The following is a 10,721-nucleotide window of genomic DNA, read 5'->3' on the forward strand; positions in this document are numbered from 1 at the left end:
GGAAATAGGGCGGGGCGGCCCGAGGAGATGCGGGCGCCCAGTGCGCACGCGGGGGCGTGTGGAAGCAAAAAGAACAAAGGGGCTGCGGAGCGGGGCGGTACGGGCCAGCCCCGAAGCCGGTGCACAGAAGGGTCGTCCCAGCGTTTGCGGAAGCGGCGCCGCGGCGGCACGATGTGGTAGCGAAATCGGAATTAGTCGGGAGGCGGGGCGGGCAGATTTTGTTGTCCGAAAAGTTTGTCTGTGCGTGGGTGTCGCGCCCTCGTCTCTAGAGCCGGGGGTGTGGGTGCAGCAGGGCGGCGGCGTGCTTGAGGGGCGCGCGGCCGAACAAAGGAAGCTGGAAGCGCACGCCCCCGAAGGCCCCGACGCGGCGAAAACGGCGATGGTGCCATTTTGAACGGTGTCATTTTTTTTCTCCAGCGGGTGCGGAGTTTTGGCCCAGCTTGGGCGGTTGAAATGGTGGGGGTGAGAGGTGCTTATGCTGTGTGCTGGGGCTGCGGCGTTGTGCGCGGCTTGCGGCGGGGCCCACGCTATCGCCAATCTATGGAAAGTAATCATCCCGATGGTATTTCAATATTTTTTTTTTGTATAGCAGGGGATAGGAATGTTAATGCTGTATGTTATTATTATTATCATTATTTCGCTATGATTGTTCTTTTCTACTGTGATCTGTGGGGTGTGGATTACCTCATGGAAGCAAGTGTTTCATTTCTTGCTACGTGTGTAATGCAATTTGCCTTTTTTCTTTGCTTTTATTTATTGTTAGTAAAATAGGTTGCTATTATTCCATGAACAGGTTTCTCCGGATTTGGCTACTGTGTTGGGTGGTGATGTATCTTTCATTGCCTTCTTTCGCTTTAGAAGTTTTATCGAGCAATGTGAGCGGAAAATTTTGGTTGTTTCCCCTTGTGAAGGAGGTAGATGTAGTGGTTGCTCAGGTTTTTGGATTGCTGTTTCTGTGTTTTTTACTTATTGTCATGGGGCTTAGCTTCTACTACTTTTACGTTCAACGTAAAATCACGATGGTCCGACTGAAAATGAACTAACATTGCTTCTACTTGGTTAAGAACTAGGTCCCTAGCGAATGTGAAATGAATAATAAAAATAATACTGGAGTCGTTTATTGTGTGTCTGGTTAATTTTTGTTTGTTTGTTCGCTTCTGTGCATGTATTTTACTGTTTGAATTGTCTTGGTGTTGTCGAACTTACGAATATTGAATTGCCCTTGGGTTACTCTTTACCTGGTTTAGTCATCACACTACCACATGCATTATGAGGAGTTTGAGGTGATCACTGCCGCAGATGGCGTCTCATCACTGAGATTTGATATTGCTTGCGCCACAGTGATTGATCATTACATTCGGTGTACGGAACCACGTGTCAAGCAGGTAATTGACAAAGACGAGTCGCCATGTTCAACTGGTCTCCGCGTATATGAAGGTGCGCAGGTACTTGCGGCTTTTCTTGCTAGATTTGGAAGTGGGTTGCTGCCACACACATCTGAGCATGCCACGTGTGAAGATTCTAATCCCTGGATTGTCGAATTAGGTTGTGGTTGTGGCCTGGTTGGATTTACGGCGGCTGAACTTTTTCCGGGAGTTTCTGTGATGTTTACTGATGCTTCGGTTGACTGTCTTAATTTGATTGCTGCAACTGCAAAAAGGCATGACTTTCCACTGATTCAGGTCGGTGCTAATGGTTTTATTGAGGCCTTAGGGACTGACATGCATCGTGCTCTAGTTTCATGTCCGTTGAAGTGGTGTAGGGAAGACACAGTCCAACTTGTTTCTTTCATAGGGCGTCTTTCTAAGTCTTTGAAAGGTCCCAAAAGAGGAAGTGTGCAAATGGTGCTGGGATCCGATTTACTTTATTACCGGGCCGATATTAAGGCGCTTCTCACTACTTGCAAATGCCTTTTACGATACTCTGAGGATAAAGAGTGTAATGAGCATAATATTGGCTCTTCGGCTCCACGCGTAGCCGTTTTGTCTCACTTCACGCGTATGCCTGACGGTGACAAAAAACTACAGTTGACTGCGTACGAATTAGGGTTTGGCATTGCTCGTGTTCCAATTGAAACTTTTGTTGATGGAGATAGCATACAAAATCGTGGTTGGAACGGGATTTCGGTTGTGTTATTGTTTTTGCGTTCTTTTGCGCATACTGACGCAGGTTCTTTGGATATGATTAACTTTAGAGAGCAGCGTGAGGAAGAGGATCTTGCCGAAATCAAAAGTATTTTTTCTGAGGGCCATCTGCCTTTTCCAAGTGAGGTTTTGGCCTGTTACTCGAAGAAATCCTCAGGAGACAGACTTGACGACGCCGTGAATTATACAAATGGATATGAGCTTGGCAATCTTCCTTTTTGCTTTTGATGGCAGGGTTAACTTTTTCTTCTTGTGTAAATATTATGAGCTATTTTATAAAGAGGCACATCACACACAGTTAAAAACCGAAGTATCCTCTTTTTACCTCAACTAACGCAGTATGTTTGGTCTGTTTCACTTTCGGTTATGCGACTGTTCCTCTTTTACTCTGGGACAACTCCTTATTTATTTTTGCTTTGTCATTGATGCTCAAGTTCGTGCCGGGCGTTTGGCAGCAGCAAGTGACTAAAAGGACTCTAGGCATTGTACTTTTTCCTGAAGAACATCGGGTATTATTATTATTGTCGTTTTAAAATTGTACTTATTATTTTTGTTTGCCTATATTGATGAATGGAACCTTTGATCTACAATTTGCATCCTCTTCCGAGCGAGCTGGAGCTGGAACCAGGATGAAAGATGATGGGAAAGAAGCACAACTCACTCAGACTCCGATCCTTTTTCAGCCTTGTATCAACGAGCAACCTGCTGATGAAATCATCTCAATCAGCAACGTTGTATCGACTCGGATAGGAAATGAGAACCCTTTGGATGATATTCAGCATGTAGTTGCTTCCTTACCAAATGTCGAGGAAGTTTCGCATCGAGCTGAATCAATTCTTGGAGTTACTAAGGAGTCAAGAACGGCAGACACCACACAACACCGACCAGGTCATTCGTCCACCGAAAGTCTACGTTCCCCTACTTTTTTGGCATGTCCTGGGGATTTTTGTCCTTTGTATACTGAAGTTTTGCCAAATGAACATGTTGATACAGCTCAGAGTCGTGCAAGTAACGAACATACACTATTGACTGTAAACACAATGACAGAGGAGCCAAACATGACACTTTTACAGGGTGCAATCGCGCGAGCTGGAAGGGCGTGTAGAGAACGTCTCAGATTACGTCACTCGCCAATTTCTCTCCACTTGATGGCACGTGAGATGACAGCTATGACGGACGGAAACACATTACAAACCCATGACCCAGTAGCTACCCATCAGGGTGATAGAATCTTGGTTCTGGCATCCGACACAGAGTCTTCTTCCTTTTTGAATTTATGTGCTTGGGGTGAAAGTGTGGAACCAAGAGAGGATCCAGCTTCATATCAGACCCCAGCTCTTCGTCGAGAAAGCCCCTTGAACCCACAGGGATTGATGGTATTAGCCGTGCCGCATACGTCTGATTTTTTTTCAGCGAGTTCTTCTAATGTACAGAATAGATTTCACGTTGCTTTTGGTGTGACAGAGGACTCAAGTAACCCAAATTCAAACGCGAATCAATCTAATTCACGTACCGATAACCTTCTAATGGTTGACAGAAGCCTAAATACGCCCAACATGGGTGGCGAGTTGTACCTGCATACTGGGGGCTTGTATTCGTTTGGGGGTACACAAGGAGCTGCTGGGACTTTCAGGCAAAGAAGTGTCACACGGACGTTTGGAGTATCTCCTACTTCGCATAGTACAGTGAGCGGTATCAGTGGCAATGCAGCCGAGTACCCATTCACGCCCTTGTTTAGTAATAACCTGGACGGTAATTTGATTGGAGAAAAGGCGTTCCTCTTGTCTTCCTGTCAGGAGCAAATTCCACCCTTTAGAAAGCCTTTTGATGTAACACCTCTTTTTGAAAGGGCGGATTATGTTCTAGAAAATGCGACGACACCCCTTGTACCTGTATTACCTTCTTCACTTCCAGATAGCGAGGAAGTGGTCGGAACTTCACAAGACTCTCTTACATTGGGATCAATCTCTTGGTTGAATTCAGTTGTCGGTGCGGGTGTCAGGCGGCAACATGTGCGACACGGTGATCAAGACGTTGGAGAGGAGGACATGGGCAATTCGTTGGAAGTCACAGGGGTGGGTGGGGCGAAGGATTCAACTGGGGTGACAATTGGAGAAAGTAGTTGGAATCAGCAGACTACGTATATTGTTGATGCGTCATCAGGAATAATTAAACTAGCAAAATAAGCATACAGATGATCTTATATTTTTACCTTCCACGGAAGAAGTTGCAACTGCTATATCTGCAGCTTTACCCCGTGTCTCTCCACCACCGGAGTGTTTGCTTTTTGAGTGTGTTGTCTGTTGCTTACTTCCTCTCATTTATATATATTTTTGATGTTATGCTTTCGTTCACCATTCGCATATTATAAGAATGTGTTTTGGTGTTTACATTTTTTTTTTTGTTACTGATCGTTTTTTTTTTCCTTTTTTTTTCCCACTTGGCGATTATATTACGGGGTTTTCTTCCTTTCATTTTCCTTGCGCACGCTCATGCGTATCTCTTGCTATGTTTGTGTGATCATGCCGTGCTACTGCGGCATGTGACGCATGCGAGAACAAAAAAAGGGATGCATAAAATGAAGGAGTGAGGCAAAAAGTGATGAGTTCGGTTGTATTCTCGCATCATTCATGAAGAATTTGACATGTAACCTAAGTGATTGAAAATGGGTGTATTGTTTGGGTGCTTTTTTAAAACCTTATTTTCACTTTTTTTTTGCCCGTTTGGTGTGAAGCTTTGTGTACTCAAGCGCAAATCACAAAGCCTGACCGAACCAGACAAAATATCATTGGAAGCTGCGAAAGTGAACCCTTTTCGCATTTCTGTTCTTCCCTCCTTTCACTTCTCCCTCTGTGTCCCCTGTTTTGATTTACTTCTTTTTTTGGTTAGCTTGTGTGTGTGCGTGCATTTTTAACTTACTGAAGATAGTTTCTTTACTGCTACCACTACCAGCTGTCGCCGCCGCTCTCGGTGAAGCAAGTGTGGGGGCATATACGCCCAACTGTAGCGCACGCCGCATGACGTCAGCTGTTGGACTACAACACTAAGCTGCTTTCTGCACTAACTTTTTCGTAGCTACCCCCCCCCCCCCTACACCTTATTTCTCTTCACGGATTACTTGCCTACAGAGTGTGCGTCGCTGCGTGTGGAGAGCGACCGTGATTGCTAAAATCAACCATCACTGGTTTCCACACATCGCCGCAGCTTTTTTGTGGTCGCTATGCAAGCGAGAAGGTGCCACTGAATGACCTTGTGCTTGGCCTTCAACACTGGTTAGAGCAAGAGGGCTATTGCTGCATGGAGGGGCTGCAGCTACGCAATAAAACACCACCAATTCTCGTGGCCGTGGGGCGCAGCATGGGAGCTTTGACATGGGCTAGATTCTTGATGGACCAGCAGACGGACGCCGGCCGGCGAAAACGCGTTCTCATTGCTGGGTTCGTGAGTTTGGATAGGCTGCCGCCCAGTGGGCACCAGTTTCTGTCCTCGTTGCGCAACAAGTTATGTGACTGAGTTGATCTCATGTGGATAATGGATTTGTCGGCCATTAAGGATATGTGTTCCACCTTTGAGGAGTTTGATCGATGCGGGGTCCGCAATAAACACGTGCGCGGGTTTCTGAGTACAACTATTCAAATCGTTCGACCAGGTGCCGCGAGTCCTACCAAACCGGTTCCTTCCGCATCGTGCATGTGCAATATACATCTCTTGGAGGATGTCTTGCTTCAACGCTGCGTTTTATTCCCTGAGGCGTTCCTCCACGCTCGCACGCACGGAAAAATTGGTGTTCCTATTCTTTATATTTTGGTTGGAACGTCCCCTATTGGTGGAGGCCACCGGTATCGTGGAATGTGCCCCACCTTTGCAGTGGCTGTGGAGGAGCACGCTTTTGCACAGTGCTGGGCACAATGTCTACCACGATAACCCAGAGGCAACCACCCGGCTCACGCGGGATTTCTTGAAGAGGCTGGATAATCTCTACAATCCGTAGTGCCTAAATTTTTGTGGCAGTTACTTTTATACAAAACGAAAGAAAAGACAAAAAAAAAGAGTGTGGGGGAGGGGGAACGAATCAACTCGTGCATTTTGACTAAGGATGGGCTGGTTATAATGATTTATTTTCTTTTTTGCAGTATTTTTGTTTTTATTTGTTTTTTGAGATGCGAAGTCGCATTGCGGCAAATGCATTATATATATATATATATCGTTTGCCTGCCCCCGTTATCCTGTTGCTCCAGCTGCTGGAGGGGGAGCGAGCGACCGCGAAGGGAGAAGCCGCTCAAAATCACCCCTACCTCCTCAAGTGAAGGGGAAAAGAAGGAGCAAGTAAGTAAATGGGTCATACCACCACAGCTGCAGAGGTGAAACAGCGCCTAATAAAATATCTGGCCGTTGCCACAAGGTCGACGCAGCAGGTTGTCTGTGACCACGCCAGTCTAAACGTAGATGGGCTGCGTGTGATGCCATGCCCCAATAAGCTTAGCAACTGCGCAGCCGAGGCGGATAATGATGACACACTGTTGAATGCAGAGGGGTCTCGCATCTTGTGGCCCATGTGTGCAGACGCAAAACTCGCGGCATTGCCCGTGGGCAGTGGAGACGGTGTGGGGCCAGCAGGGCGTGCTGTTGGCCGAGATGTGCTGTGCTTTCTTATTGATACGCTCACATCTGCGCACTTGACTATAATGACAGGCAGGCATCGCCATGTATCCATGACAATAGGTGTGGAATTTGCGGAGCCGCTTTGCGTGGGGCAGCCATTCATGTTGACGAGCTGTCTGTTGCGGGTGGGTCAACGGATCAGTTTTTTGAGTGCTGAAATCCACCAGCAGAGGGGTGAACAGAAGGCCGCTGTGTGCGCGGGCGGATCACCTCAAGGCGTTCTACGCAGAACATCCGCAGCATGCTCCCCATCCGCCCGCGAGCAGGTTGTGATGGCTTTGACATCGTCGTCTGCCGCCCCTCTTGATTAGTTTTTTTTTTTTTGCTTTGCGTGTGTTTGTTTTCCTCCTCCTGCATCTTTTGCAGGTACGCTTCCCTGTTGTGTCACTTCTACTACCACGTTTTCCTTTTTTTTTTCTGGCCCCGCTGCCCCTGCCATGTGTTGGGGTGCCGCCTGAGTCGAGTAGCGCCGTGCGCCGAGGTTCCGGAGCCTCAAAGCTGTCTCTGGGCTGACTCTCTTTTGAAAGCGACAAAAAGCGTCTCTACGACCTGTTTAGCGTGTACGGTGCCGTTTGGCACATTCACATCCCGCACGATACCAACAGCCGAAGAGAGGGGTGCGGTGTTTGTTACGTATTTCGACGTGGAGGAGGCACACGCGGCGATCTTCACGCTCCACAGCAGGCGCAAGATGCTGGCAAACCGCATGCTTCAGGTGACGGACGCCAAGGGCAGTCCCAACAGTTCCCTCTTCGGCACGCACGCTGCGCTGGTGTTGCACCAGATGAGTCCTACAAATCCCCTGCCAAATATGTCGAACAACTCCACCGAAACTGTCAAGTTTCGCTGAAGGCAATGCATACTTTTAACGTTTTTTTTTTGTTGATGGGGTTTGGTGCGTTTGCATACTCCGGAAAAATACTGGAAACAATCTGTAAATTACTTTTTCTTTTCAATGCATATATATTTCCTGAACGTTTCTCGCTTTGTGTGCTTTTGTTTTTCTGAAAAAAAAAAAAAGTTTTTCTATTTCTTGTCGCAGTGTTGCGTAAAAGAACGTCCGCAGAGAAGGGTAGAGGCGGGGGCGAGGTGGATGTAGTCGCGAGAGGTGGAGAGAGGGGGAAGAAAAAGGGCCGGCAAGGAACATGCGGGTTGCTGATGCTGAATCTATGGCGGTTAAAGAAGGGAAGAAAATGTCACTTTCACGTTTTTTTTGTTTTTTTTTCGGTTCTTTTCGCGTCCCTGCCACCGTGTACGTGTTATGTGCGAAGGGCGGCTGGCACTAGTGGCGTGTTGAGCGACGGCGAACCCCTCCTTTTTGTCCCGTGCCGCGGCTACATTTTTGCAGTTTCATCGGGAGGACGCGCTTCCCGCTGTGAGTGAAATAATTGGCTGGGTGCCATCCTCCTCCTCCCCTCCCCTTCATGCTGCGCTTTTCGCCCGCCCGCATGGAGGAATGGAGTCGGCTACGAGGCCGCCTGTGCACATATTATTTCCTTCGCTGTTGTGCTGAAACATCCACTCTCGTCTGGCAAAGTTGCTTCTCCCTCGCTGAGGTTAAAGGGAAGAGAGAAAGCGCATAGGAATACTATTGCCCATTTCCACTCACGTTCGTGTATCAAACGAGGCGGAGAAACGCGGCGGTGGACGTCCAACCCGACTCGGTGTGACAGGGGCGGCAGAGAGGCAAAAAAAAAAAAAAGTGAGGCGATGCGCTGGGGCGCTCGCGGGGTGGGGGTCGCCCTAGTAGGGGGCGGGGCATTGGGTGGGGCCACGTTGTGGTATGCCACCCGCGGCGGCGCAGCGGGAAACACCCCTCCGCCTCAACTTTCCGCAGATGAGTTCAACGCGCTGCAGAATGAGGCGCTTCTTGCAGAGGCCTTTGGGGCCAAACATCTGCCTTGGAACCCGAGCCCCCAGGGGAGGCGAGGCGGCGGAAGCAGCCGCGAGGGCAGAGACTTCAGCCTGACCCTGTATCGCCTCCTGGGGTGCCCGTACTGTGCGAAGGTGGAATGGGTTCTCCGCTACCATTCTGTGTCTTTTACGCCTGTGGACGTTGACACCCTCTCCGGCGCAGGGCTTCCGGATCCCCGCTACAGCCTGGTGCCGCAAATAAGCTTGGCGCCAATCGCCGATGCCGAGAGCAGCGCGCCAGCCGATGCAATGGGGGTTTGCCTTGTGGATTCTCAACGTATTATTTCTGCCATTTCCGTGCCGCTGGGGTTTTCGGAACAACTTAAGGAGCCGCGCGTTGTGGAGACGCGCCGATGGATCACGGAGCGTTTCCAGGCAGTGAGTTTCATTGCGTCCAACAACACCTGGAGGAACGCATTTGCCAGCTACCCCTATGTAACACCACCACGCTATCACAACATCGTCTTTCGCATCGTGGGGGCGTCTGCCCTGTGCGTTTTGTCGCGGTATAAGATTTTGCCTGGCCTTGTAGCGAAGGGAGCCGATGCGCGCGACGGATTGTCCGTGAAGGATCCGGCTGCGTGGCTGGAGGGGGAGCTTGCCGCATTCACCGCGCGGCTACCGGGCCGTCCCCCTCAGCGCTTTCACGGCGGCAAGGAACCCGACGTCGCCGATGTGGAAATGTATGCCGTGACGCGCGTCCTGGAGGCCCACCCAAGGCTGAGGCACGTTCTCCACCAGGGGGCCTTCGGCGAATGGAGCGCCGCGATGGAGGACGAGATGAGGAGGCGGATGCAATTGAAAGCCTGATTTGCAGCGGGCGCGTGCTTGCGGTTTCAGTGGTAGAAGCGGGCAGGTGTTCCCTGGGGGTCCTACGGGGAGGCGGCTTTCAAGGCGGCGACCGACCCTGGCAATAAAGCGTTGTTCGGCTCCCTCTTCGCTCTCCCCCAAGCCCTCCCATTATTATTATTATTATTATTCCCACCCTCGTCGTTGCCCAGTGTGTGGGCGGTTCCGTGCGCAAACCCGCCGATGTGGGGTGGTCCTTCCATGCTTCTTCGCGCGCGCCGAGTTTGAAGAGGGCGCGGAACTTGGGAGGCGGCGCGCAGAAGAATGGCGGTGCATGCGTACACGCTTCTTCCCTTGGGTGCCGGCGCCGGGGGTGCCGCCGAACGGCGCGCCAGCAGCAAAACGAAAAAGCAAACGCCCCCACCCAGGCAAACCAGCGAGAGAGCGAGCAGGATCATAAAAACTGTGTGTCATTTTTTTTTTTTCCTCTTGTGCGCGTGTGCTTTGCCTGGTGTGCGGTTCTTGTCTGCGCGAAAGGGTTTTTACAGCTAGGCAAAGCGAAAACAGGGGGGGGGCGCCGCGCCCGCGAAAGTAATGCGACGCCTTGGGCGGAAAACCGTGGCAGCGGCATTGAAGGCACCAGCCGGCACCACTATTCACCGATGTCCATTCGTTTTTTTGCTGGCGATTGTCGTCGCCGGCGGCTCTGGCCCCCCGAAAGTGAGAGGAGGCCGCAGCGTCTGGGGCCGTGGGCCGCCCGCATTTTCAGAGCGGCGCCGCCAGCCCCCGGCGGCAGTCGGTTTGCGCCCAGCTGCTTTCGTCCTGCGCAGCCAGCCGGGGGCGTATGTTCTGCCGCGCCCGCACCCAGCTGGGGCCGAGGTTTTCTTTTCTCACATTTCCGCTTCTTGGGGGGCGCGTGCCGCGGTGGTGGCCGGCCTGCGGGTCACCCGGCAACTCGCAGAGGGCTGGGAGAGGGGGCTGGCTTCAAACAAAGCAGCCGGTGCCCCAGCGGGCGGTAGTTCGCAACAACCGGTGGCAGCGCGTTGAAAGCAAAAGAGAAAAAAAACAACGGGCCCGCACGAACGAACGTTTAAGTATGAGCGCGCTGCGTGTGTGTCGCGTGAGGTGGGGCGAGAGCCCGCGCAGGAGAGTACACACAAAAAAAAAAGAAGAGGAGGACGGGCTGCGCGCGGCTCTTTCTCTCACGCTGCC

The 10,721-nt window shown here is 50.7% G+C and overlaps 7 protein-coding genes and 1 pseudogene across 7 annotated transcripts, besides 6 other annotated features; all 8 read left to right on the top strand.

The window, feature by feature from the left end:
* TraAM80_08765 (uncharacterized protein) lies at positions 1-394 on the top strand (the record flags this gene model as incomplete). The annotated part of the gene is made up of 1 exon (XM_029385493.1): positions 1-394. A coding segment is annotated over one exon (394 nt), but the record flags the coding sequence as incomplete, so codon positions are not given.
* Positions 395-617: 223 nt separating this feature from the next.
* Positions 618-637: a microsatellite.
* Positions 638-1,120: 483 nt separating this feature from the next.
* Positions 1,121-1,190: a microsatellite.
* A 72-nt stretch (positions 1,191-1,262) lies between these two features.
* On the top strand, positions 1,263-2,372 carry TraAM80_08766 (methyltransferase; the record flags this gene model as incomplete). The annotated part of the gene is made up of 1 exon (XM_029385494.1): positions 1,263-2,372. The coding sequence occupies one exon, from the start codon at positions 1,263-1,265 to the stop codon at positions 2,370-2,372; it is 1,110 nt and encodes a 369-aa protein (XP_029234697.1).
* A 282-nt stretch (positions 2,373-2,654) lies between these two features.
* Positions 2,655-2,699: a microsatellite.
* An 11-nt stretch (positions 2,700-2,710) lies between these two features.
* On the top strand, positions 2,711-4,330 carry TraAM80_08767 (uncharacterized protein; the record flags this gene model as incomplete). The annotated part of the gene is made up of 1 exon (XM_029385495.1): positions 2,711-4,330. The coding sequence occupies one exon, from the start codon at positions 2,711-2,713 to the stop codon at positions 4,328-4,330; it is 1,620 nt and encodes a 539-aa protein (XP_029234698.1).
* A 206-nt stretch (positions 4,331-4,536) lies between these two features.
* Positions 4,537-4,579: a microsatellite.
* A 1,096-nt stretch (positions 4,580-5,675) lies between these two features.
* Positions 5,676-6,068, top strand: TraAM80_08768 (abhydrolase domain-containing protein 11; the record flags this gene model as incomplete). The annotated part of the gene is made up of 1 exon (XM_029385496.1): positions 5,676-6,068. One exon carries the CDS (start codon positions 5,676-5,678, stop codon positions 6,066-6,068), a length of 393 nt encoding a protein of 130 aa, XP_029234699.1.
* A 264-nt stretch (positions 6,069-6,332) lies between these two features.
* Positions 6,333-6,349: a microsatellite.
* A 129-nt stretch (positions 6,350-6,478) lies between these two features.
* Positions 6,479-7,117, top strand: TraAM80_08769 (uncharacterized protein; the record flags this gene model as incomplete). The annotated part of the gene is made up of 1 exon (XM_029385497.1): positions 6,479-7,117. The coding sequence occupies one exon, from the start codon at positions 6,479-6,481 to the stop codon at positions 7,115-7,117; it is 639 nt and encodes a 212-aa protein (XP_029234700.1).
* Positions 7,118-7,231: 114 nt separating this feature from the next.
* TraAM80_08770 (hypothetical protein) lies at positions 7,232-7,653 on the top strand (annotated as a pseudogene).
* An 863-nt stretch (positions 7,654-8,516) lies between these two features.
* Positions 8,517-9,530, top strand: TraAM80_08771 (glutathione-S-transferase/glutaredoxin; the record flags this gene model as incomplete). The annotated part of the gene is made up of 1 exon (XM_029385498.1): positions 8,517-9,530. One exon carries the CDS (start codon positions 8,517-8,519, stop codon positions 9,528-9,530), a length of 1,014 nt encoding a protein of 337 aa, XP_029234701.1.
* A 149-nt stretch (positions 9,531-9,679) lies between these two features.
* Positions 9,680-9,700: a microsatellite.
* Positions 9,701-10,103: 403 nt separating this feature from the next.
* On the top strand, positions 10,104-10,556 carry TraAM80_08772 (uncharacterized protein; the record flags this gene model as incomplete). The annotated part of the gene is made up of 1 exon (XM_029385499.1): positions 10,104-10,556. The coding sequence occupies one exon, from the start codon at positions 10,104-10,106 to the stop codon at positions 10,554-10,556; it is 453 nt and encodes a 150-aa protein (XP_029234702.1).
* Positions 10,557-10,721: the final 165 nt, after the last annotated feature.

This window comes from Trypanosoma rangeli (genome assembly GCF_003719475.1).
Source record: "Trypanosoma rangeli strain AM80 chromosome Unknown Tra_15.4_contig_00461, whole genome shotgun sequence".
NCBI classification, from domain to species: domain Eukaryota; phylum Euglenozoa; class Kinetoplastea; order Trypanosomatida; family Trypanosomatidae; genus Trypanosoma; species Trypanosoma rangeli.